Genomic DNA, 25076 nt, shown 5'->3' on the forward strand with positions numbered 1-25076 from the left:
ATGAATAGAAATAAGTATAACAAAAATAACTAACTCTAAGGAGTTATTTAAATTTGCTGTTACAATATGTTAGAAATTATCATAAATAAAGGAAAGCATCTCCCTCATGCAAAGCTCTGATTCCTTTCACAGATTTGGCTATACTTTTTGGACCTTTAGGATTATAGCTCTTCATCTTTTATATAAGCTTTGGATTTCAAATATTTTGACCACGAGCATCACTGAAGAGACATGTTTTGTCGAAATGCGCATCTGGTGCAGGAAAATTGGTACCGTTAATGTTATTAAATTCCAAAAGGGAGAAGACCATAAAAACTGATATCAAAATAAACATTGAACTTTATCAACAAACGGAAAGAAGGGAAAATAACTGTCTTATTCCTGACTTGGTACAGGTATTATCCGAAGAAAAAGTTTAAACCTGTGTTCATAGCTAGTTAAATCTCCATTTGTATGACGGTTGTTTATAGTTCAGTTATTATGACAAAATTGTTGTAAACATGTTTGTGTATTTGTTTGTTGTTTAGACTTTAATGTCCGCAATTGAACTCGTTATAATGTGCGTTTTAGCTTGAAGATAAAGACTTGACTTGTCAACAAGACGATGATAATATTTTCTTAATATCAACCATCTCAACATTTCCGACATAGAAAGTGACCTTTATTCTACTGATTTGAAATGGTTTTCAACAAATGAATTTTAAAGTTTTTTCAACGGAAAAAGATTTTTTTTATCAATATATCAATGTATGTCCTAGAATATGTACCTATAAGTTCTTTCAGAAAAAAATCATTTCATGAACTTCCAGAAATTTCACAAATACAAAAGCTATTCTTCGAGTATTTCAATCACAAACTGCATAATGATACGATATGAAAAGATTGTACATTGAATGAAACATAAAATACTATTCTTTGTCGGGTCATTTTGCATTTCCTGCAACATAATTCTCAAGTCAAAACCTTTTTCGTGCGACACCTTCCTATTAGGGGTCGTTAAACAGACTTATTTTTAAGCAGAGATATAATTTCATAGCCTAAAATTTTTCCTTATATACTAGTGTCATTCTGGTATTATGAGTGTTCATTTCTTTTCATTTACGGATTGATAAGTCGTAAAAACTAAACGCATGACGTTGACGAATACGATGACGACGATAAAGACGACGGATGATGATGTGTTATAAATATCAACAAATATAATTATTCATTACATACTGCAAAATTTTATTTTAGGTTAGCTTTGTTACCCGGATTTATTTTCGTTTAATCGATTGATGACCTTTGAACAGCGATATACTACTGTTGCCTTTATTTAGATAAAGTATGAATAAAACAAATTCAATCAGGAAACTTGAACTTTACTGCTTGTAGGCTTATACTAATTCTGAAGAAATATACATTGTGTACTAGCACGATTATAAGTCTTTACAAGTTGTTTCGTGGTAATCAATTTGAAATTAAAAGCTAAAATATTCAAGGAAATGATTGTCATTCAAATCACTTTTCTTTTGTGAAATTTTTCTATTCCCAACAGTACCACCATTTGTTTTTAGTGATTTTTCATTTTTTTCAATGCATTGCTGAGATTTGATTTGTTATTTATTAAACTCTTTTTGGAGTTAATTATCCAAAAAAGTCTTAAAAAAACACCAGCTGTTACTGTTCAAACTTCTTTATGTTTCATTTTATATTTTCATGTATCTGTTTTCATATGCTAACATGCAATCATAATATATTTCTAAACAGATGCTACTAGTCTACCATCCAAAGTGAATTCTTCATATGTTTATGGCAACGGCCTTCATTTTGGTGGCTAAGCTAGTAAGACAAAAAAATTACAGACATGAAATTTGTTGTGCTCATGACAAGTCTGGTTTGCTGTGGAAATGTTGTTTTGTGTCATGGTAAGTTAAATATATGATTTACAAACAAAAATTTAAAACGTAAAAAACACATGCAAGGGTATTAATTTAAATATCTATTGCACTATACTTGCTTAAATGATTTTTTTGTTTACCTTATTTGCGGGAAATGCAAATTTTAGACAACACTAATATCCTTTTAGTTCTTTATAAGAAGCCTGAAATACATGTAAACATACATATAGATAACTGTGTCCATATTATGTAGCACTCTTAAACTCTTGTTCACGTGCATACTTACTGACATTTTTTTATGAAACTAGTAGCGAAAACTTCAAACCACTCTTTACACTTACAATTTTTATTTTTGGGAATCTAAACTTCAGCCCTGTTGTTTCTTTCGACAACTATTTACCCACAAAAGTTTTTATAAAAAACATATTAGGATTCTTATTGTTATACTGTGAATTTACACATTTTTCTACTTGTGTTTAATTGTTCAGAAAAAGAAATAATTGAAGATTTACTGAATATCATCATCAAACTGAAGGCAGTAAAGAAGAATGGAAGTTATGGAGCAGGTAATTACGCGTTTACTTAGCAAGAACATTTGTTTGTCATGATGAACAGAAAACCAATAGTAACAAATATGTTAGAATGTGTTAGGCACAAAAGTTAGTATAGTGAAACACTGGATAAAGATTTAACTTGTGGTATATTTGCAATTTACTCCTGTCAAATTCCAGACATTGTTTGTGGTTTAACTAAATGTACAAACCTTTTTTCGTCGCATTAAATTTCCAACAAACCTATCGATTCATTTTGCTCTAAATGAATATTTATTACTTGTTCTTCATCTCTTTATGTAACAACCTTATTTAAACAATGTCTTTGTCTCGTTTAATTTGTATCTTGCTCGTTCAAGCCATTCTATCTTAATAAGGGTAAAGGATCTGATCTCAATAACATCGATTATTAAGGAGACGTTTTTATAATTCAAAATGTGTGGCAAATGTCAAAAAATCGATATGACAAATATAGTTATCAATATGAATGTTTGATAAAAATTTACAAGTTTACAAATTACGAATATGAATGTAGACTTGTCTTTATCCGAAAATATTAAAGATATGAACGTTGAATTGCAAAATAGATTGCCATATGTCAATGTAATGAAGTCATACATGAATATATGAAACGCTCTCAATGAGGGAGACAACCAATAAGCTAGTCGCTTTTTAATACAAAGTACAAGCTAAAATATTTATTTATCCTATACTTACAGCTCGATTAGCTGTTCCAGCTTTTACTGTTACGTTGTCAAAGCATTTGACTTCACAAGTCAATCAGATAATAAAATTTGAATCAGTGAAAACCAATATTGGCGGACATTACTCTGCTAGTACTGGAATATTTACAGCACCAAGGAACGGACTTTATATGATATCTGCAACAATAAGACCTAATGGATCCTCTTATCTGCATTGTGAGATACAGGTTAATGGTGAGATGAAAGAAAAGCTCGTTGGAACCAGAGGCTCAACAGGAACTGCAAACGCCGTTTTACAGTTAAAAAAGGGAAACAAGGTGTTTATTAAAAAAGATCACCGTGGTGGGGAAAATATGATGGGAAAAGATTGGTCAATGTTTTCAGGATATTTTATTGCATAGTTTTCTTTTAATTTTGGATTAATAAAATATTTCAAAATGCTCATGATGTTGTTTCTTTTTTTTATTAAATAAACTAGCAAATGTTGTCTGTACGCGTCCGTTATTTCGCTTTTTTAATTTACACAATGTGCGGTTCTATGTAGACCAGTCTTCAAATTTGACAAACATATGTAACGTTACGGTACCCAAATTGCACCGAGTACCAAAATTGCACCTATGCAACACAAACAGCTGAGAGAAATTCCTAAAAGTTTTTTTTGAGACTAAAAAAATTGTATTTGGATTATTTGACATTATACACGTCTTACAAAATAGGTGAATATATTCAAATATACACTAAACGTTCACAATTTATATCAACAGATGAAGCTTTCATGGGAAAAGAAAAATGTACGAAAACGCCGCCATGCGACGTTCACAAAAAGTCATCTTTTATAAATGAACAAAACAAATATGTTACAAACATCCATTTTTAGAAAAGTGAAAAGTGAGCTTGTACTAATGTCAAATTGTTATAAATATTCGGAAAAATAAAATAAAACATCTGTTATTCGATTTTTAATGATGTGAATTAAAACATGGATGCAATTTGGGTACTCCTCATTACGGAATCATGGATAGTTTGAAGGTCGATTCAAACCTATTTTTCTATGACTAAATATGGGAAAAAAATCAAATTGGCGTACCTATATAATAAAGAAGGATACGGCTACAAAATAAACACAGAATGGACATTTTTGTTTTGATCATAAAACAACGGAGGTAAAAAAAACTGTCATAATAGGTGCAATTTGGGTATCGTTACGTTAGTGGTCTTAGTTATAAGACTCTAATCCCAAAAACTAATCTCATTGGTATATGATCAACATTTTCTTTTTCACATATAGAGCTGAGAAACATTTGAAAAAAAGACTCTCTTGAACAGATTTGTGAAAGGGTTTGATTAACCTTTCTGATTCTAGCGTCACTGATGAGTCTTTTGAAGACGAAGCATGCGTCTGGCATACAAAATCTAAAGCCTGGTTTATATGATGAGTTTATTCTTATGCAAACCGATGAATCATTTGAACTTAACTAAGCAACTTTCTTTGTTGCAATTTTACTATTTAAGATTCAAATGAAAGATAAACCCATCACATTTTCGTCAATATTAATAAAAAAAAATTAAAAAAAGATTTTTTTTATCCAATTATGTCATCTGCTCATATGTGTTTCAAGTTTGCCATATTGTATACAAAACAAAAACAAGTTAAATCTCAAAATTACTGAACTCAAAACCGAAAGTCCCTAATCAAATGTCAAAATTTGACAATCATTCTTATCAATTACATGAAAAATAATCAAAAACTTGATTGACAATGTCTAGTTTATTTTGAATTTATAAAACATTATATGGTAAAAAAATAGACTTAAATTGTTCGTTATTTGAGAGCACTACAATTTCAACGAAGATATATATTAATGAATATATTTGTCTAAGTTGATGAAAAAACTGACAAAGAAAGTTGTCCACCCTTTATAAAATCTAAAGAAAAATTAGAATCGTCTTTTATAATATTGATAACCGTCTTTTAAATGCTTTCGAGAAAATAACAGTCAGTTTGTTTCCTCGGACTTAATGGTGTAACTCTCAATGTTCTTCAGAAACAATTTTCACTTTTCACAAATTCTCCTACATAAACAAAATAACAAGAGGCTATATTACAAACTTGAATGGAGATTAATCTTTGGAATTTGAACAGATGTACACATATATTTCACAAAGGATTGACTATCAGTAAAGACAGGTAGTCTGGTAAGTTTTTATGTTACACAAATTTACTACTAATACTATTATTAGCGTTGTCACACAGTATTTAGCATTTTGGTACTTTTGCGTAGTATTCCAGTCGTTTAAGGAAAACAAGTTGAAAACAGCATCAGGAATATTAACCTACACTATGTAGTACACAATATTCTGGGTTAATAACATAGTCGGTACCAATCTTAATACACCAGAGGCACGCTTTGGTGATAAATGTCATTTCATCGTTAAATGATTGGTCTTAAAAAGTTATATAGCATGTAAATGCAGTACCATGAATTTACATGATTGGGCCTTAAAGTATGAATTGCTGTTATTCTTAAAACAATGATACTGATTAAGTTTCCACTAAATTTAAAATATAGGACACTTCATAAACATCTAAACTTTGCCAGTATTTTTCAACCTACAACGATTAAAGTCATAAACTATGGGAACATATCTTCATTTGAATATACTTAACATATACACATTGTGTAAATTGTAAATAACCTTGAAATTGTTATGCTGTGGCCAAACCAGTTCTTAAATAAAGGCAACAGTAGTATACCGCTGTTCAAAACTCATAAATCCATGGACAAAAAACAAAATCGGGGTAACAAACTAAAACCGAGGGAAACGCATTAAATATAAGAGGAGAACAACGACATAACACCGAAACGTAACACACACAGAAACGGACCAAGCATCAGACAAAACACCACGAGAATAACAAATATAACATGAAAACCAAATACATGAATTTGGGATAGACAAGTACCGTGCCACGTCTTATCTCAATTTCTCAAAAATAAGAGAAAACACAAACGACTCAACGTTAAAATGCAACACACACAGAAACGAACAATAATATAACAATGGCCATCTTCCTGACTTGGTACAGGACACTTTTAAAGGGGAATAAAAGTGGTGGGTTGAACCTGGTTTTGTGGCATGCCAAACCTCGCACTTTAATGGCAAAGTTAAATATAACATTGAAATGAAAACATAATATTACAGGACTACAATACAAATTAATAGAACATATTAGACAAAGAAAAACATGATTAATAGATAACAAAAAGCATCAGGTTTAAAATTCAATACGCCAAAAACGCGCCTTGTCCACACAAGACTTACAAGTGACGCCCAGATATAAAAGATCGAAAGTGAAAAAAGTACAAAGTTGTACAACACTGAAGATCAAAAGTTGAAAAGGTTTCGCCAAATACGGCATTGTTTTTATGCCCGGGATAAGAACATTCTTATTATATAGAACAATTCATGCTATTGCAAACAGTAAATTTTATCAAATGAATATGAAAGAGATATACATAAAGAAACTGAAGTATTAACTAATTACAGAAAACTAAACCCGAATACATAACGCCCAGATATAAAAGATCGAAAGTGAAAAAGGTACAAAGTTGTACAGCACTGAAGATAAAAAGTTGAACAGGTTTTGCCAAATACGGCATTGTTTTTATGCCCGGGATAAGAACATCCTTATTATATAGAACAATTCATGCTATTGCAAACAGTAAAATTTAACAAATGAATATGAAAGAGATATACATAATGAAACTGAAGTATTAACTAATTACAGAAAACTAAACCCGAATACATAATGCTATTAAAGTTTAACACAGAATAGACACACCCGAATCAGTCCAGGCGTCAACGTAATTACAAAAATGTGACGTCACATACGATGGCGAAAAGGCACAAACGTTATGCCACATTTGAATTTCTGAAATTTAGAAACAGCATGACGTCACATATGAAAAACTATCAAAGTGAGATAGAATTAGGATTGATTTAAGATTATATTAGAACTAAATACTGATAATTCATTTAAACAAAATGCATATTGCAATACTTATTGATAACTAAACTAGAGTGATAACTAAATTTTCAAAAAAATCTGGAGGCCTGCTAGATGGCTTAAGGTTCATGTGGACCCTTTGGCTAAAATGGCTGCATTTTCACCTACAAATTTACAGACAAACCTGTGCATCTGAGAAAGTTTAAAGGCAAAGCATGATAACAAAATTGAGAACCTTATCCAAACCACACCGTTAAGGAGGACTAAAAATGATAAATATTGAAAACTATATAAAAGGTCTGAAATTAACCTGGATAAGAAGAATTAATAATTCAAAACTAGTGAAACTATTCCTCTTTTCAGAAAGTTTGATTTTGTTGGAAATGCAATTTCTTGGTCCTTATAAGAAGCTAAATATTCAAAAGTATTTGATGCTTGGCAAGATCTTCAAAATATGAAAAAAAATACTCTCAAATTAACACATGCCCTATATAGAAGAATGATGAAATAAAGATTGCTAACCATTCAGTTTTACATAAAGATTGGACTAAAAAAAGGGTTTGGCTGATCAATGACTAGTTAGAGGAAGGTGGAAATTTTATGACTTTTGATCACTTTAATAATGTATACAATATTAAAACTAATTTTCTCACATATCAAGGACTAATTTCTGCAATAAAAAAGTATTTAATAGAATATAAAATATGTCCAAATGTTAAAGTTTTTTTTTTAAATCCCAGAGAGGTTCAAAGTATATGTATAATATTTTGAATGGTAAAAAGTCAAATCCTAAACAAAAATGTGAACAAAAATGGTCAATAATTCTCAATGCAAACTTCAATTGGAAAAATATCCATGTATTGCCCTTTTATATTACAAAAAAATAAAAGATTGCAGTGGTTTCAATATATAATAATACATCGAATTTTAGGCACGAATGAACTTCTCTTTAAATAAAAAATTTAAGATACAAATATGTGTAGTTTTGGGTGTGGAGGGGTCGAAACAATAGAACATATATTCTGGACGTGTCCATATATATCAAAATTATGGGAAGACCTTAACTCCTGGATATTTGAGAAGAGACCGAAATAGAACTAACATTAAATATTGATTTGCTTTTATTTGGTATTCTAACAGTGGCGTAGCAGGGTCATTTTTACGTGTACGCCCGAACCTTGGCGAGGGATATGAGGGGTGCCAACCGCTCAATGTCAAAGCACCTGTTGGTAGTGGGTTCGAAAGGGACGAAGCCCCGAAAGCTATCGAGAATGAGATACCATAATGATTCCTGTCAGTAAAAAATCATTGATAGCAACATACTTTTGAATCTAAATGGTTTATTTTTTTTTTAAATTTTGTAATATGTTAACTTATTCATCGTGTTAAACTGGAAGCTAGGCTAATGGTCATTGGTTTTAGAGAAAACGTCCAAACCAATATTACTTTTAAATAAGTTTAAATGGTGCCGTGAGTGAGCATACAATCAACAAAAGCCCCTTTTAATGAACACGGGAAAAAAATATTTCTAAGAGGTGCAATATAAAAAAAATCTGGAACACCTAGGATTTCTTCCACAAAAAGTAAATCAATCTATCATTCCTTTAAACGGATTAAAAAAAATCTACCCGTCTAAAATTTTCTATTGATATTTTTTTCTTGATCTGGAATATTTCACGACAATCTATGAAGGTTTATAAATTGACCATGTAAAACAATTAATTGCGTAAAGAAGAGTCTGGCTATCTGTCTATCAGATATCAGAAAAGAACCGAAAAATGAACGAAAACAAATGCTTTTAAAATTTTAGCTTTAGACATTAGTCATAGAAAAAGCTTCTTCGGCATTTTCATAAATTTCGATGAATGTTCGACAAGTAGTTAATGTAATTGAGAAATAACAAAATATAAGCCCAAACTGCGACCACTTATTAATTGCAGAAAGAAATACATTTTGTCCTTAAAATGCGGCAAAAATTAAAGATATAATTGCATTATTATATTGCTCTGAATACTCTTTTGATCATAAACAGTTTCTGTACAACTTTCGTAAAATTTCACGGAGAGTCATTCAAAAGACTTTATCCACATTCGGAACCTAAATATTGACGCCGCTTTGTCTCGTTTTTGGGACATACATCACAGGCTCGACAAAAATACAAACAGCATATCGAATCTGAGCAGATATATAAGAAATATAAGAGTACGTAGAATTCAAAGTGGATTCAGACTTTTACAAAAGATTCGAACAAAATATATCATAAATTGATCTATTTCAGTAAATTAAGTCCCTTTTTATTTAAAATTACAATCCATTAAAAAAAGAAGCACAAGGCTGATGTGCTTTTGACCAGTTTTTCTTATTCTATGTCGATTATTTGTTTTATTTTCAAAATTCAAGTGTACGCCCGGGCGTTTTGACGTAAACGTAGCTACGCGCATGTCTAACAAAACCAGATAAAATGATATAAGAAACTTAATACTTCTGTTAACAAAATTCTACATTTATAGAAGCAAATTATCTATGGAACAAACCAATATTATAGCACTAAAAAATATTTAAAAGGAAAATTATTAATAGCAAAAAATACATTTTATAAAAATAAATTACTCAGTAGGGCAGAGAACTGCTGGAACCCCTGGACTCCTTTACTGTAATAAAAACAAACAAACAAAATCCTAATAGACTCCACATATATTGTAAACATATTTCATATCCAAACAGCCTTTGTCTTACAATAATTTTCTGCAATGTGTCAAACTAAAACAGCTGTGTCCATCAAATATACTATATATCTTCTGTTTAGTATATATGACTATTGTGCATAAAAATGTGTATAACTAATTATGTTCATGTGCAAATAAAAAAGAAATTCATTACAAAACATAGATATTTTTTCAAAACCTGTGCATTTGTTATACTAGATAATTATGTTTCAAAATCTTAATGGTAAACTACTTTTTTGAAATTACTGACATGGTATGGACCGGGATAAGGTACCGGTACTTGATGTTTTTCAACTAACAAATGTACAGATTTCAATAAAATATGATAATTTTCTTAAAAAATAAAAAAATAATCAAATAAAGTTTTCTCGCATGCCTCCAGATTTATTAGAAAATTTAGTGTTAACCCCAAGAACCGGTTTGGCCACCACATAACAATTTCAAGTTTATTTACAATTAATACACAATGTGTAAATGTAAAGGATGTTCAAATAAACATATATTTCCAGAGTTTAGGACTTTATTCATTATAGGTTGAACAAAAACAGACAAAGTTTAGATGTTTAGGAAGTGTCCTTTATTTTGACTTTAGTGAAACCTTAAACCTAATATTTTTTTTTAGTTCATATTGAAGAAATCACAACTATTGATAGTCATCAAAAAAGAGGGACGAAAGATACCAAAGGGACAGTCAAACTCATAAATCTAAAACAAACTGACAACGCCATGGCTAAAAATGAAAAAGACAAACAAACAACAGCACACACGACACAACATAGAAAACTAAAGAATAAACAACACGAACCCCACCAAAAAACTAGGGGTGATCTCAGGTGCTCCGGAAGGGTAAGCAGATCCTGCTCCACATGCGGCACCGTCGTGTTGCTTATGTGATAACAAATCCGGTAAATAGTCATCAAGTGTGATTTGCGGTATACTTCATAATTAAATATTATTTTTTTTTTCATTTATCTGTAGATGTTTCTTCAACAACTAATCACACATTCTGTTTATTACGTACAGCTGTTTAGTGTACTTGAGTCAATGTCAACTTATAAAGAATTTTATAATGATATATTTTGGGGAGAGGGGGTTGTGTCTATTTTCTAGATTACAAATATTGTTGTTCGGCAAATGTTTTAGATGATACTGTTTATGTGTGTTATGTACTCTCCTAAAGCCCTATTTTCATGATTAAGAATAGTCTATTCTACTGAATTCTATACACTAGTTAAATTATGTGGATTGATAGATATTTTACTACAAACCACAATTTATAATTTCGGCTGAACATCCTGGTGCAATAATGATACTAGTGACAGAAAACGTGTAGCTCGTGACAAGTAAAAAACCAGGAATGAGACAAATTCAGAATTTAACTTGACAAGAAAAGGTGTTTGAATGACAAAGATTTTTTTTTGTAAAAGTCAACTTAGTCATAATCGCGTCTGTAAAACTTTATAAATTTTGTAAACCAGACCTTTTTGAATTTTCCTCGGAGTTTAGTATTTTTGTGGTTTTACTTTTTACAACTTTACCAAACCTTGAACCTGTAAGTTCCTTTTAAGCAACATCCCACTATCAATGTCATTGTTATAGGCAAGGAACGCTCTTAAATATATTTCAAATGGATATTTTCATGTATATTTCATGTTCAAGTGTTACTCGAATGTTGATATATATAGACATGGAACGTTGACAATGAGAAAATAAAAAGCCATCTTTGCTCTAAAATCTAGCTCTCAACGAATACACATTGTTAATGTTTTGATGTTAATCAGCAGATTCAACTAACTGTGTCTGTGGTATCTTTTATATAAGGATTAGAGAAAGGCGATCAGCAGTCACCACAATGGAAACTAACAAGTTAAAGGTTGATTGATTGATTGATTTTTAAGTCTTGGGGCAAACATTACATACATGCACAGGACGATCGAGAGAGAATAAACAATAGTAAGGTTATGCAAGATACAGTCGATCGTGATGAAAGGTGGGAAATTTGGACTCACTGGAAAATGATGGCATATTTGATAGAGACACAATCGATTACATTGCAACAGGCAACATACTGATGCTTCACACCATTGTTGCAAGGGTTCATTAACTAGTCCATATTGTGACACTATCTTTAAAGAAGGCATCTAATTTAACGTCCCGATTCTGACTATTGCAATTGCTCCCTCATAATCTATCTACATGGCTAAATAAGAGGCAAGGTCAAAATGTAGGGTTGGTTTGCTCGCAGTAATTTATTATTTTTTGTGCGATACAACAATACTCACCATACTCGTGTGAGAACGTGGTATAATCGTAGCGGGGTCGTTGTAGAAGCGCAATGAGGAAGTAGTAGCATCGTGAAGGCAACACAAATTTACATTTTCATGCCGGACATACCGCGACCTCACCACGATCTGAATTTATTTTAGATCACGGTGAGCATGGTGCGATCATGCTCTAGTGAGACTGGGGCTTAAGATAATAAAACATTACAAATATCTCTCAATAAATACACATCTAGCTATTCTAAAATAAATCATTATAAAATAATGCAAATAATATACTATACAGAACGTGTCGTACTTATAAGTTACTGTGAGAACCTTAATACATATTATTCAAGTATCGGACTTAGAACCAACCCGTATATCCGCCTAAGAAATACCCGTGCAGTACTAATTAAAGACTTATATATAGATACTTATCTTACTAGTTCTTCACACTACTTTTACAAACTTGTTCTATAAACTTGTTCTACAAACTTGTTCCACAGTTACTAAGGATAGAAAGAGATAAGGGAAAATCTAAATTTAACGGAATAGAAATAAATCTCCACTCACTCGTGTGTGTAAAAGAATATCATCTATGAAGCCAAAGATGAAGTTTACGAAATCGATGGTTTCTATTTGTTTTCTTAAGAAGCATACTTCTTCCATATAAAAATAACAAGTCAGCAAGTAAACAATCAAAATTAAGCACGTCCACAAATATTCTGTCAACAAAACAAAATCAAGAACGTTGGTGATGTCATAGAAAAGTTTAGGATGAAATTAGAAGGTGTGTTTTTTATAAAGTATGATGTGTCCCTTCCTAGGCAATTCATATCTACGTGAAGTATTCCTTTTATAAGAAACAAAGAATGGCTTTTTGTTGAATCTTAAAATGAGTTTTAAATCGGAATGCTTGAGTAAATGGTAAAGAAATTGAATGTTGAATACCATTGCATGATGGGGTCAGATACCGATAGCCACTTTAGTAGCAGATTCACTTTGCTGATATAATAGATGTAATCATTCTAGAAAGAGATTTTGTGATGCATTTGACAGATCCATAAAACATATTAAATGTTTAAAAAGATTTGGCTTCTGTTTTTGCACATAATAATCAATTAATATACATTTTCCTCATTCACATATGTATGCTTTCGCTTGACAGAACTTTCCTCATTCACATATGTATGCTTTCACTTGACACAACTTTCCTTATTCACATATGTATGCTTTCACTTGACAGAACGTTCAAGTATTTAATTATAAAAGCTAGAAATTGTTTCAAATACTTTGCAGAAAAATGAAGACAGTAGTACAACTTCTTATGTTCACGTCAGCGGTGTATTCTCAGTTTCAGTTGAATAAACTTAGTTACTTTAAATTTCCTTATACTACCAACAATAACTATGGATTTTTAAAAGACGCTGCTCACAAAGCTGCTTATGATTCCCAAGAACGGATAATGTATGTGATAGGTAAGAAATTCGCACCTGCTTTAGCTACAAAACACTGAACTAAAACCAAATGTGATATACAGCACAAACAACAACCACTGAATTACAGTGTCCTGCTTTTTCCATTTATTCCTTTTTTTCAATTCTTACTGTAAACATGTAGATTGACCTTATGCTCAAGCGATTTCTAAGGCATTACCAAATATATATAATTTGATGATTCCTTTGAATAAAATTGGCATTTTAATATATTTGCTATAAGGTTAACAATCTATATAAATAAAGACAACAGTAGTATGCCGCTGTTCGGAATTCATAAATCGATTGGGAAATCCGGTTTACAAACTAAAACTGAGGGAAACGCATAAAGTATAAGAGGAGAACAACGACACAACAGAAACACTAAAATGCAACACACACAGAAACGAACTATAAGATAACAAAAGCCATTTTCCAGACTTGTTACAGGACATTTTAAGAAAAAAAATTGAACCTTGTTTTGTGGCTAGCCAAACCTCCCGCTTTAATGACAATGTTAAATATAACACTAAAATAACAGGACTACAATACAAATAAAATGAATAACGTACAGGACAGAGGAACACACAAGTAAACAAAACAATAGGACATAACGACAAGCTAATAGTAATTAAAGGTTAACAAGGCTTTCAATACAAACCAATTATAGAGTACTTGTTCTACAAAAATTGAAACAACCTGGACTCACGGTCATAAAACTGTCGAGCATGATTTTTGTACACAGACTCGGAAATCAACCAATCAAATTGCTGGATTTCATGTTTCGAGCATGTTTTTTGTGGTCCGAGCACTGAGCAAAGTTTTATGCCTTCAAGGCCAGGCCCTTGTTTTAAATAAGAATTAAACAATATATACATGTTTTCATAGTTTGTTCTTATCTTTTTAAACTAATCAACTAATTGAAGGAATTAAAAATAACCTATTTTTATTTCAGGTAGTCAATCAGGGGTGAGTCAACCTCGTCTTCTTCATGTAATTGATATTTCTAATCCGTCCGCCCCAAATAACCTGTACACACACTCATTTGATGCTATTGTCAATGGAAGGGCAAATGATGTAGCAGTGTGTGGTGACACGGTAGCGGTCAGCATAGAATCATCGTTAGCCACTAAAGAAGGACACGTGGAACTCTTTAAAACTTTTCAACGTGGAAATGTACAGCTAGTTAGTTTTGGGAGAGAACAAGGTATGAAATAATTTGGTGTACAATCATATTTATCAATGAGCTTATGTTTGTGTAAGATGAATAGAAATGCTGTTGTTGTTTTTCTGCAGATATTATAATAATAATCAAACTTTGTAATGTTTATGGGCATAAAAGCATTGACCAAAGCACATTAGGTATGAAGTGTTGAAGTATCATGATTGTTGCTTGCCAGTCAAACGTACGGATTTCTATTTAACATACTAGTATATGTTATGAAATTACTGATGTATACTAGTTTATCTTACCTCCTATATAATTATAGAGATATGATTGGTTAAAGGACTAAATCTGATGACTATGTATATTTGATATATAGGGTGTACTAAAAAATAAAGGGTTAGTTACCATACATGGTCAGTTACCATATGGGGTTAGTAAGGAGTTACTTCCCTTTAAAAGAAAAGGTGCCACAACCCTTTATAAAAAAAAAAAAACATGGTGTTAAGGAAAAATCTGAAAGGATTCAACAGACTGTAACTCGTGATGTATACTAGTTTATAATGTTTCATTGTTTCATTGTTCCGTATGTTCTTGTTTTCAAATAGAATCGTGAACAACCCACGATTAAGTCATCAAGAATTAATCTTACATATACTTTTTTCAAAACAAATATTTTCCAGTTGGAGTTAATCCTAAGGGACTTGCTTTTACGTCTGATTGCCAAAAGCTGATCATCGCTAATGAAGGTCGAGGTGATATGGATGAAATTGCTCGGTCTTTTGTTGATCCACCAGGCACAGTTACGATTATGCTTAGAAATGACGTTGGGTCTCCAGCTGTGGTCACCATCAGTTTCGACCTGTTTTTAGCTGGCAGGTATTTTTATTATTCTTGTATAGAAATAAGGTGAACAGTCTGTCATTATATTTTCAATTAATATATGCAAAACATTTCAATCATTTTCAAAAAGATAAGAATTTCGTCGCGGGAAAGAGATCAAAAGACATCATACGTATGTATATGCATTTGATAGTCGATTGATCAAGATACATGTACATTGTAACATCTTTCTTACTTTACTTTAACAACAGAGAAAAATACAGCAAAAGAAAACACATTAATAGCATAAATTAATCTACAGTTTAATGATAGACCAATATTGCTTATATTTTTATTAGTTTAAATTCTTAAATCTGAATGTTTTGAACTGAATATTCATACGTTCAAAAACGTAGTCGAGTCTAATTGAATTTTTGGTTAACATATACATTAATATAAACAACACTTCATATTCTGCCAAATCTCCCATATCTTTCGAAGTCAACAACAGCTAATATAAGTGCTACAGCATAAAATCATATCGATGTAGCAGCTAATAAAGTGGAAATGCAAGAATATTCATTTTTTTTTAGTACGTTTATATTGAGCATAGATATTTTAGCATCGGTTACACTTTTGCAAACATAAGTGTATATTAATAAACTGTGACTTGATTTTGGTGTACAAAAAAACTTCTAATCAAAAATATTAAATACCAATTTTCTTTCCTATTCAACTTCGAAAGAGACAGTTCGTTCTAAAATTGAAATCGTTTTAATCTGTCCTTTTTAGTCTTTTAGCGTGTTTCAACTTATGTTTCTTCTTTAACTCTTTGTATATTTCTCTACGTAGTTTTTTTGTCGTTCTTCATAAATCCTGTATTGCTTATTTTTTTCGCTTAGAGAAACCGAGTACCAAAATAAAGGAGTAAGATGGGTTTATCGAGGAAACCATAATGCTGGTATAATAAACAAAATGTCTGACGACCTTGAACCTGAACAAGTAACCATTAGCAATGACCAGCGATTCGCTTACGTGTCTCTTCCTGTAAGTGTGTGAAGTGTTGTTTGATATAAACTTTTAAAATATTATTTAACTTTATGTACTACTGCATATGTTCTGTACGTTTTGACCAGAGACTTGCAATACCTTTTTTAATTCCAAGAGATGTGTAAACTTTTTTAATCCTGCAGATGTGTGAACTTTTGATTCCCAGATATGTGTTCACCTTTTATCCCCAGAGATGTGTTAAGTTTTATATTCATGGATAGGTAGATTTTATTCCCAGAGAAACTCTTTGCTAGCCTATCTGGGGAGTTTTACCTCACATTTGCACCAGCTTTATGTAAATAGAAGAATGTTCTTAACAGCTATTTCAGCAAAGTTAAAATGAATAAATTTTTCCAATACAAAATATATATCATCATTGGAAAATCATTCTTACATGTTTTATTTTTAATTGATTCCTCATGTAAAAAATGTTCCTTGTATTTTTTAACAGGACTGAATTTTTAAGGCTTATTTAATATCAGATCTTATAACTTCTTGTAGCTTTGTCTTTATCGATCTAATAGAAATAAATATTAAAAAGAGACAACTCTTCTCAAGAAACAAAATGATACAGGAACTTACAACTATAAGTCACCATACGGCCTTCAACAATGAACACAGCCCGTACCGCATAGTCAGCTATAAAAGGTCTTGAGAAGAAAAATGTTAAACAATTGAAACGAGAAAACTAACAACCTGATTTTTGTACCAAAAAAATAACAAATATGTGGCACAGCAAAAAAAAACAACAGCCAATGAATTATAGGCTCCTGACCTGGGACGGGCGCAAACATACAAAATATGGCGGGATCCAATTCCTCCTCTTGGAAAGTGGTGTAACAGTACAACATAAGAACGAACTATAAAAATCAGTTGAAAAAGGCTTAACTCATCAGACAGATACAAATAGAAAACAGGTAACAAAAAAAGAGTAGAAGTGTCTGGGTACATCCCAACAAGCATTTTCTTTTTATAGGAAAATAATGCAGTTGCAAGAATTGATATCAACGCCTATAATGTTAATGAAATATTTCCTCTTGGAGAGAAGAATTGGCAGTATTTTGGTATCGATTGCAGTGATCAAGATGGAGGTACGAAATGTTGTTACGGACATTAAACTAAAGCCTGTATCTTTTATGTTAACAAATAAGAAAAGATAAAATAGATACATGTATATGCAAAAGGTCACCGTCATACTTGTAAATAAATACGTTGTCAGCAGAAGGAAAATCTGAAAAACATATTCTGAGAAACGCTTTTTTCATTTTTTTTCTTTTTTTTTTCTCTTACTTTTATTTGAATGTTGTTGTTTTTTGGGGTTATTATTTTTGTAGATTTTTTAGAGAGGGCGTGATGTGTAATGTTGACATCAATCTATCGATCGAAAGTAAGTTTTTTGTAGTTAAAACAGAGGGACGAAAGATATCTGAGAGACAGTCAAACTCGAAAAACGAAAATAGAATCATATTCAAAACAGTGTAGCTGTGGCCATTGATTGACAACCTTAAATTATCCCATTGACTGGGGCAGATGAGGTGAACGTGTGTCTGTAACGACAACTGCTCACTACTTACTTATTATAGAATTTAAACTGTGGGGTCACCAAAGGTTCTTAACGCCTTTAATATTAAAATAGTTCGAAAAATTAATCGGGAATAACTTTATGTTTTGATTTATATTATTGATATAAATCAAAACATCGTGTTATTCCTGATTAGTTTTTCTAATTTCTTTATTTAGGTGTTGAGAACCTTTTATGACCCCACAGTTTAAGTGCCTTTAACAAGTACATAGTGAGCAGCGGTTGTTACAGACAAACGTTCACATAATCTGCCCCAGTCAATGGGATAATTTAAGGTTGTCAATCAATGGCCACAGCTACACTGTTTTGAATGTGATTCTAAACTGACAACGCCATGGCTAAAAATGAAAAAGACAAACAGACAAACAATAGTACACACGACACAACATAGAAAACTAAAGAATAAACAACACGAACCCCACCAAAAACTAGGGGTGATCTCAGGTGCTCCGGAAGGGTAAGCAGATCCTGCTTCACATGTAGCACCCGTGGTGTTGCTTATGAGATATCAAATCCGGTAAATAGTCTAATTCGGTAGGTCATATTTATGAAAGGGAAGGGGATTGTAGCTACGACGTAATGAACATATCCAATATCATTTGTGAAACGGTTATTCCATAACGGTCAACCAATTCGTGATGGCGTCCGTAAAATTTACGAAGAGATGATTTCAACTTCACCATTTGGAACTCTTGATTTAATAGCTTCCTTGTGAGCAACAACCCTCTATCAAGAAAATCATGATAGGAAATGCAAGCACGGGAATATCGTATCAATAGGGAGATATATATACTCCGTGTGCAGGTGCTGTTGGAATGTTACTACTTAGAAATGGAAAGTTCACAATTGGAAAGCTGAAATCATCTCTTTTGTCGTAAAATTTTGTTTTCAATCGACCCTCATTGTCAATTTCTAGATGTAAGTCAAGATATGAGGTCGACTTAACTATATTTGTTGTATTCTTTATCTCTAATTCAATGGGATAGATGCGTTCGACATAGTCACCAAATTTGGAATTATTTAGTGAAAGAACATCATCTATATAGCGGAAAGTAGAGTTAAAGGACATTGCTAACTTCTTATCTTTCTTCCTAAGAAGTTCCTGTATGAAGTCAGCCTCATAATATTAAAGAAACAAGTCGGTAAATACCACGTTGAAAATTGATATTTTAACATAAATTTTATTACAAATAAGAAACACTACGTATTGTGTACATATATTTCCTTTTTAAAGGTAAATTATCAAACTATCCGGTTTATTCCATGAGACAAGCCACTGATATTCAGATTGCTACGTTCAATGGTATGGAGGTTATATTAACTGCAGAACAAGGAATGATCAAACGATATACTGCTGCCCAAGGCGATGAATTTGACGAATCTAAGCGAGCAAGAACAATTGCCGAAGGTTAGTAAAATATGTTATATTTTACAAAATGAAATAAAAAATAATTCAAAATCTCTTTTGTGATGATGGCTATTGACTCTTTAAAGTTCGACTGTCACTCAACTACTTTAGCTGAATATTCATGAGATTCATTCCATATAGAATAAAAAAAAGAAGATATGGTATAATTGACAATGAGACAACTCTCGACATGAGACCAAATGACACAGAAGGTAACAATGATAGGTCACTGTACGGCCTTTAACAATGAGCAGAGCTATACCACATAGCTAGCTATAAAATACCCCGAAATGACAAATATAAAACAATTCAAACGAGAAAACTTATGGCCTTATTTATGTACGAAAAAACAAATATGTAACACAAAAACAAACGACAACCACTGAATTACAGACTCCTGACTTGTGACAGGCAGAAGTAACGTCTGTGACCTAAAAGTTGACTTCATTTTATCATTACCCTCAATCTTATGCGTGATTAGGTCGCTGTTTTCTGCAAACATATGAGCAACATAAATTTTAGTTAACATTTTCACCAAAATCTTAGATGATTAACTTATTGATATTCTAAATCAGATAGCAACACAAAACTTTATCCACAATACGTTAAAGCGATATCTTATTCATATACATTGTATGCTATTCGGGATCTTCATAGGGGATACATAGACAATAACAGTGCATTGACTTGACATATCAACGATAAAAGGATGAGGCTTAGAAACGGGAAAATGTGAGGCTGTGCACTATTATTGTCTTTATACTGCAATCTGAAAAAAACCATTTTCAATTGTTGTTTAATGCGTTAAGGTTATTTATTTGATTTAAATATTGGGGGAAATACCCTTTAAAAAGGCCTCACATCATGCTCGCGAAGAAATATACAATACATAGACAATAATAGTGCATTGACTTGACATATCAACGATATGAGGATGAGGCTTACAAACGGGGAAATGCGAGGCTGTGCCGAGCATTTTCCCCGTTTCGGGCCGAATCCTTATATCGTTGATATGTCAAGTCAATGCACTATTATTGTCTTTATACTGCAATCTAAAAAAACATTTTCAATTGTTGTTTATTGTGTTAATGTTATTTATTTGATTTAAATATTGGGAAAAATCCCCCTTTAAAAAGGCCTCATATCACACAGACGGAGAAATATATAACACGATGAAATGTATATCATTACCGCAATCAATGATGAACGAATTCGTTGCAGACTAAAATATCAACAATAAACATAAAACATAATGATTTATAGGTTGCAAACAAAAAATATTAATAAGTGAAATATGTTTTCCCAAAAATTGCAAAAGAAACAAGTTTGAGTCGTTAAACGCATCGTTGTTTACATTGGAAACAAGAACAGGTTGAAGAGGTCGTATGAATAATTAAATATAATTTCGACAATTTCTATTTAAATATTCATGAGGAAAAGTGATATCAGGTCAGTGACTGTATATGGCATAGAAATATACAGTCAACGCATTTTGACTGCTCAAATAGAACGAGTGCAGTATAAAATGAAATTTACATTTACCTGTTGAAACGATGGTGAACGAAATCGTTTGAGTATGGACTTAAATATCAACCATAACCATAAAACATAATGATTTATAGGTTGCAAACAAAAATATTAACAAATTAAATATGTTTTTTCTAATAATATTTCAAAAGAAACAATGTTGAGTCGTTCCACGCATCGATGTATGCATTTGAAACAAGAACAGGTTGAAGAGGTCGTATGAATAATTCAATATTATTCGGCAATTTCTATTTAAATATTCATGAGAAAGTTATATCGGGTCAGTGCATTTTGACTGCTCAAATAGAACGAGTGCAGTATAAATATAGATTATACCACTGTAACGAGTGTAATACGATACTATTCACTCAAGACTGTTGAATTAAATTAGGCGAGGCACACCGGTTGTCCTACTGATACTCCGTGTAGCATTTACAGAAAAAAAAACGTAGGACGTAACATTTTAGAGCGAAATGGTAATTGAAAATTATTTAGAAAGAAAATGATTGGCGATGACTTAGTCCGCAAATAAACAAATTAACAATAACCAGATCATTTTACATTTCCACGTAATTGTATAATTATGAAAGCGGTAAAGAATTTCAACAAATGCTTAGGCATTTCGTTTGTTTCAAATGCTTATACTTTAAACTGTGTCACGATACGTTTGCACATTAACCTTTAGCTCCCAATATTAATACAATTTAAATTAGAAAACAAAAATAATGTAATTTTATACTTTTCCTTTTTTGCTTTAGATGACGAATTTGATGAATTAGATATTTCATGGACGGCTGATCTCAAAGCAGCAGTAAGGGATAACCAACGTCTTGGTAAGATTTAGTTCAACTACATACAATATCAAGTTAGCCTCACATTTGTTTGACTGAAAACCATATGTTAATATTTTATTTGGTGATTCTGATATATGTGGCATACTAGCAAAATCCGAAACATCGTAGTGTAGCAAAGAGGACGTTACCGCTGTTTCGGAGTTTGGCGTACTTGTATATTGATTGTCAAAAAGGACGAAATTCATGTTTTGCCATCATCATTCTTTTTGTGTAATGAAATGAACCAAGCGGTCAATTTGTTTGTGATCAAAAAAAATATTTAAAAAATATTTGATAATCGTAAGTACTGTCTCTTATTATGTTGCACGCGCCTTTGATGATTTGTTAAACCAATAAGATGGATGCCTACATCAAACGTGATAACTATGCATATTTGAAACAGAGAACAAACATAACGTTAATGGGTTTTTTTGCCTTATATTATTTTGATTTGTCTATAATTTTTCTAAGACTTGAAAATATTTATACACGAAAGATGTGGATTTATCAAAGGACGAATCAATACTCTTAAGTCGACAATAGACAGGTAAACGAAAAAAGACAAACAGCAGTCAACAAACACTGCTTAAAGAACTACAGAGCAACACGGACCCCTTCCCACCCCAACCCCAAAAAAGGAGGTAATATGACTGTTTGTTTCGTATAACCATTAAATCAAAGGTTAACATAAAAGATTCAAATGAATTTTCAGGTCGATGGCAAGTGCGATATTCAGATGCCCCTAGATCCGCACTGGGTTCTATTGAAACTGTTCAGGGTTATGGCGGTCGTGGTATTTCTGTTCATCAGACACAAACCTTTAGTAGGCTCTATGACACTGAAGATGAACTTGAAAGAAAGGAATTTGAAAATTATGCGTCAACTTTCAACGGTGAAGCAAGTAATGGTGGCTTCTCTCCACTTCAACAAGTAGATCAAAGATCCGATGATCATGTAAGTTGTGGTGCATTTAACACAAAGATTGATATACATGATTTTAATTATTTTATGGCTTTTTTTCATATTAATAATCCCATCTTGTCGTTAAACTGGTTTCAATATTTTATTTTTAATATTCCTAGACAATGCACAAAATATTCAATACTCGTTTAGTTCCTTGTCCTTATCAAGTGAAGTTACAATACATAGCAGTCCAAGCTGTTAGCAAAAGAAACTATAGTAAGTAAGTTAATAATAGTAAGTAATAAAGAATCGCAGTTACTGTTGTACTAACCATCCAACTACAAGTATATGCAGGGGCAATGAGAACAAAGGTTACATTCATCAGATACATGTAAGAATGCTTAAACATATTAAGCGTAAATAGTACACATACATACACAAACACACCCACCTCTTGTATAGCATTTTAAATTAATTTCAAATATCATAAAACTGCAGAAAATATAATTATGCGAATACTATTGAGCATTTAATTTTGCTATTCCAGGGACCAGAACCTACTGCTATAGCAGTTGGTATGTTTGATGCTACACCTATGGTAGTAGTTGGAACAAAAACAGGGCTTATTCATGTTTATCGTGATGTAAATGTTGCTTTACGACATGAAAGTGTCCACCGTGAAGGACAACTAGCTCAACCTTGGAATACCTTGTATACAACCAACCAGACTGGTGATAGCGTCATTACAGATATCGGGTATAAATTGATATGAAATTCTTTGTTCCTTCTGATACAACCCAACTTTTTTTTAATAAATGTTTGGTATTTTGTAATCTCAATTCAAGTGCTATCAGTTTACAAGTACAGTGCAGAAATGGCTTTTTATGCCACATATTTAAATGAACACAATCAACCTTCCCAGTCAGTTGTCTCAGCTCTCTCTTAAGCACACATACATGTACATCTGTATAAAAATGAGTAACACTTTGTTTTGGCTTAAATACCAAATCATGTGTTTGGTAGCCAGTTTTTGTGCATACATAAAGACACACGTGGCGTAGGTTTTCTATACTACACTACCTTGATATTTTGTCGGATGCACCTTACGAAATATCAACAAATGATCCCAAAGTGAACAAAAACTGCACAATCAGTATTCATGGAGTAAATTATCATTTAAATGTAGAGAGTACCACTACGTTCTAGTATAGAAATTCCTCCATTGAATACGTTCTTTCCGAATATATTGGGGGAAAAGTATCCGAAGTTATAAAAGTATTCTTTTCTATTGCGGATTTAAATTTTAAAAAATGTGGTGAAGAATGCTGATACTAGACTGTCTATGTGGTGAATTTTACTTTCACATAAACGTATTCATTCAAAAGGAACAGATGTTTTCACTTGCATAAAATTAATTGGCATTAAAAACTATACTATTGTTGTTTAGTAGCGGATATACGCCTGAATTATATGATATAGATTCAGTGAATCTATATCATATAATTCAGAATCAGTGTTATAATAATACTCAGGGAGAATAAGTTATTGAATATTTTAATCACCGGGAAAAGCCTAGACTTTGACTAATTCAATATAAAACTTGACAACTAAAGCGACTTCTGATTAACAAAACTGATAAATATTATTTAATTTCTAGGATTATCAACCAAGCGCAATCACCAAATGGAAAAGTTTTAGTTTGGGCTATTGGTTCTGCGTCCGGATCCCTAGGCATCTATGAACTACAGTTTGTCAGCAACTAATACCTGCTATATCGAAAACGTTTTATATATAAAGACTTACCATAAATAAAACATATTTTAACATAATACGTTTTATTTTTATTATGCTACATACTTTAGGCTTTACTATATACATATACCTAAAGCTGTGTAAACGTTCGATATACAGGACTCAAAAACGGAGACTTTTTAAATACTTTTATGTATTATTTATTTTCCTGGGTTACAAAATTCATCAGAAAATCAGTTGAAGGCTCTACTACTGTTTACCAAACCACACTCATATATTAAGATGATACAAATCCGACCAAGTTCAGAAAACGGATGGAATCGCATTAAATCAAAATGAACGAGCCAGGGTTGGTCGATAGGGTAAGCATCTTGCTATGCATTTTTCCTAAACATCCACATCAGTTAGACTCTAGCGGTATGCTG

At 31.9% G+C, this 25076-nt stretch overlaps 2 protein-coding genes across 2 annotated transcripts; both read left to right on the forward strand.

Moving 5' to 3' along the window:
- The first annotated feature begins 1774 nt into the window (after positions 1-1774).
- Positions 1775-3624, forward strand: LOC143070718 (complement C1q-like protein 4). The gene is made up of 3 exons (XM_076244903.1): positions 1775-1907; positions 2369-2446; positions 3151-3624. Exons 1-3 carry the CDS (start codon positions 1847-1849, stop codon positions 3534-3536), a joined length of 525 nt encoding a protein of 174 aa, XP_076101018.1. The 5' UTR covers positions 1775-1846; the 3' UTR covers positions 3537-3624.
- Positions 3625-5200: 1576 nt separating this feature from the next.
- On the forward strand, positions 5201-24728 carry LOC143072761 (mesenchyme-specific cell surface glycoprotein-like). Its single transcript, XM_076247856.1, has 11 exons — positions 5201-5331; positions 13434-13612; positions 14565-14816; positions 15458-15653; positions 16499-16643; positions 17623-17737; positions 19463-19636; positions 21922-21996; positions 22709-22950; positions 23447-23655; positions 24557-24728. Exons 2-11 carry the CDS (start codon positions 13438-13440, stop codon positions 24660-24662), a joined length of 1689 nt encoding a protein of 562 aa, XP_076103971.1. The 5' UTR covers positions 5201-5331; positions 13434-13437; the 3' UTR covers positions 24663-24728.
- The last annotated feature ends 348 nt before the right edge of the window (positions 24729-25076 follow it).

Source organism: Mytilus galloprovincialis, chromosome 4 (genome assembly GCF_965363235.1).
Source record: "Mytilus galloprovincialis chromosome 4, xbMytGall1.hap1.1, whole genome shotgun sequence".
Classification (NCBI taxonomy): domain Eukaryota; kingdom Metazoa; phylum Mollusca; class Bivalvia; order Mytilida; family Mytilidae; genus Mytilus; species Mytilus galloprovincialis.

Coding starts and splice junctions, on each gene's coding strand:
- LOC143070718 (XM_076244903.1), top strand. CDS start 1,847: ATGAAATTTGTTGTGCTCATGACAAGTCTGGTTTGCTGTGGAAATGTT. Junction 1,908..2,368: donor AAATGTTGTTTTGTGTCATG/GTAAGTTAAATA, acceptor TTAATTGTTCAG/AAAAAGAAATAATTGAAGAT. Junction 2,447..3,150: donor GAATGGAAGTTATGGAGCAG/GTAATTACGCGT, acceptor CTATACTTACAG/CTCGATTAGCTGTTCCAGCT.
- LOC143072761 (XM_076247856.1), top strand. CDS start 13,438: ATGAAGACAGTAGTACAACTTCTTATGTTCACGTCAGCGGTGTATTCT. Junction 14,817..15,457: donor TAGTTTTGGGAGAGAACAAG/GTATGAAATAAT, acceptor AATATTTTCCAG/TTGGAGTTAATCCTAAGGGA. Junction 23,656..24,556: donor AGCGTCATTACAGATATCGG/GTATAAATTGAT, acceptor TTTAATTTCTAG/GATTATCAACCAAGCGCAAT.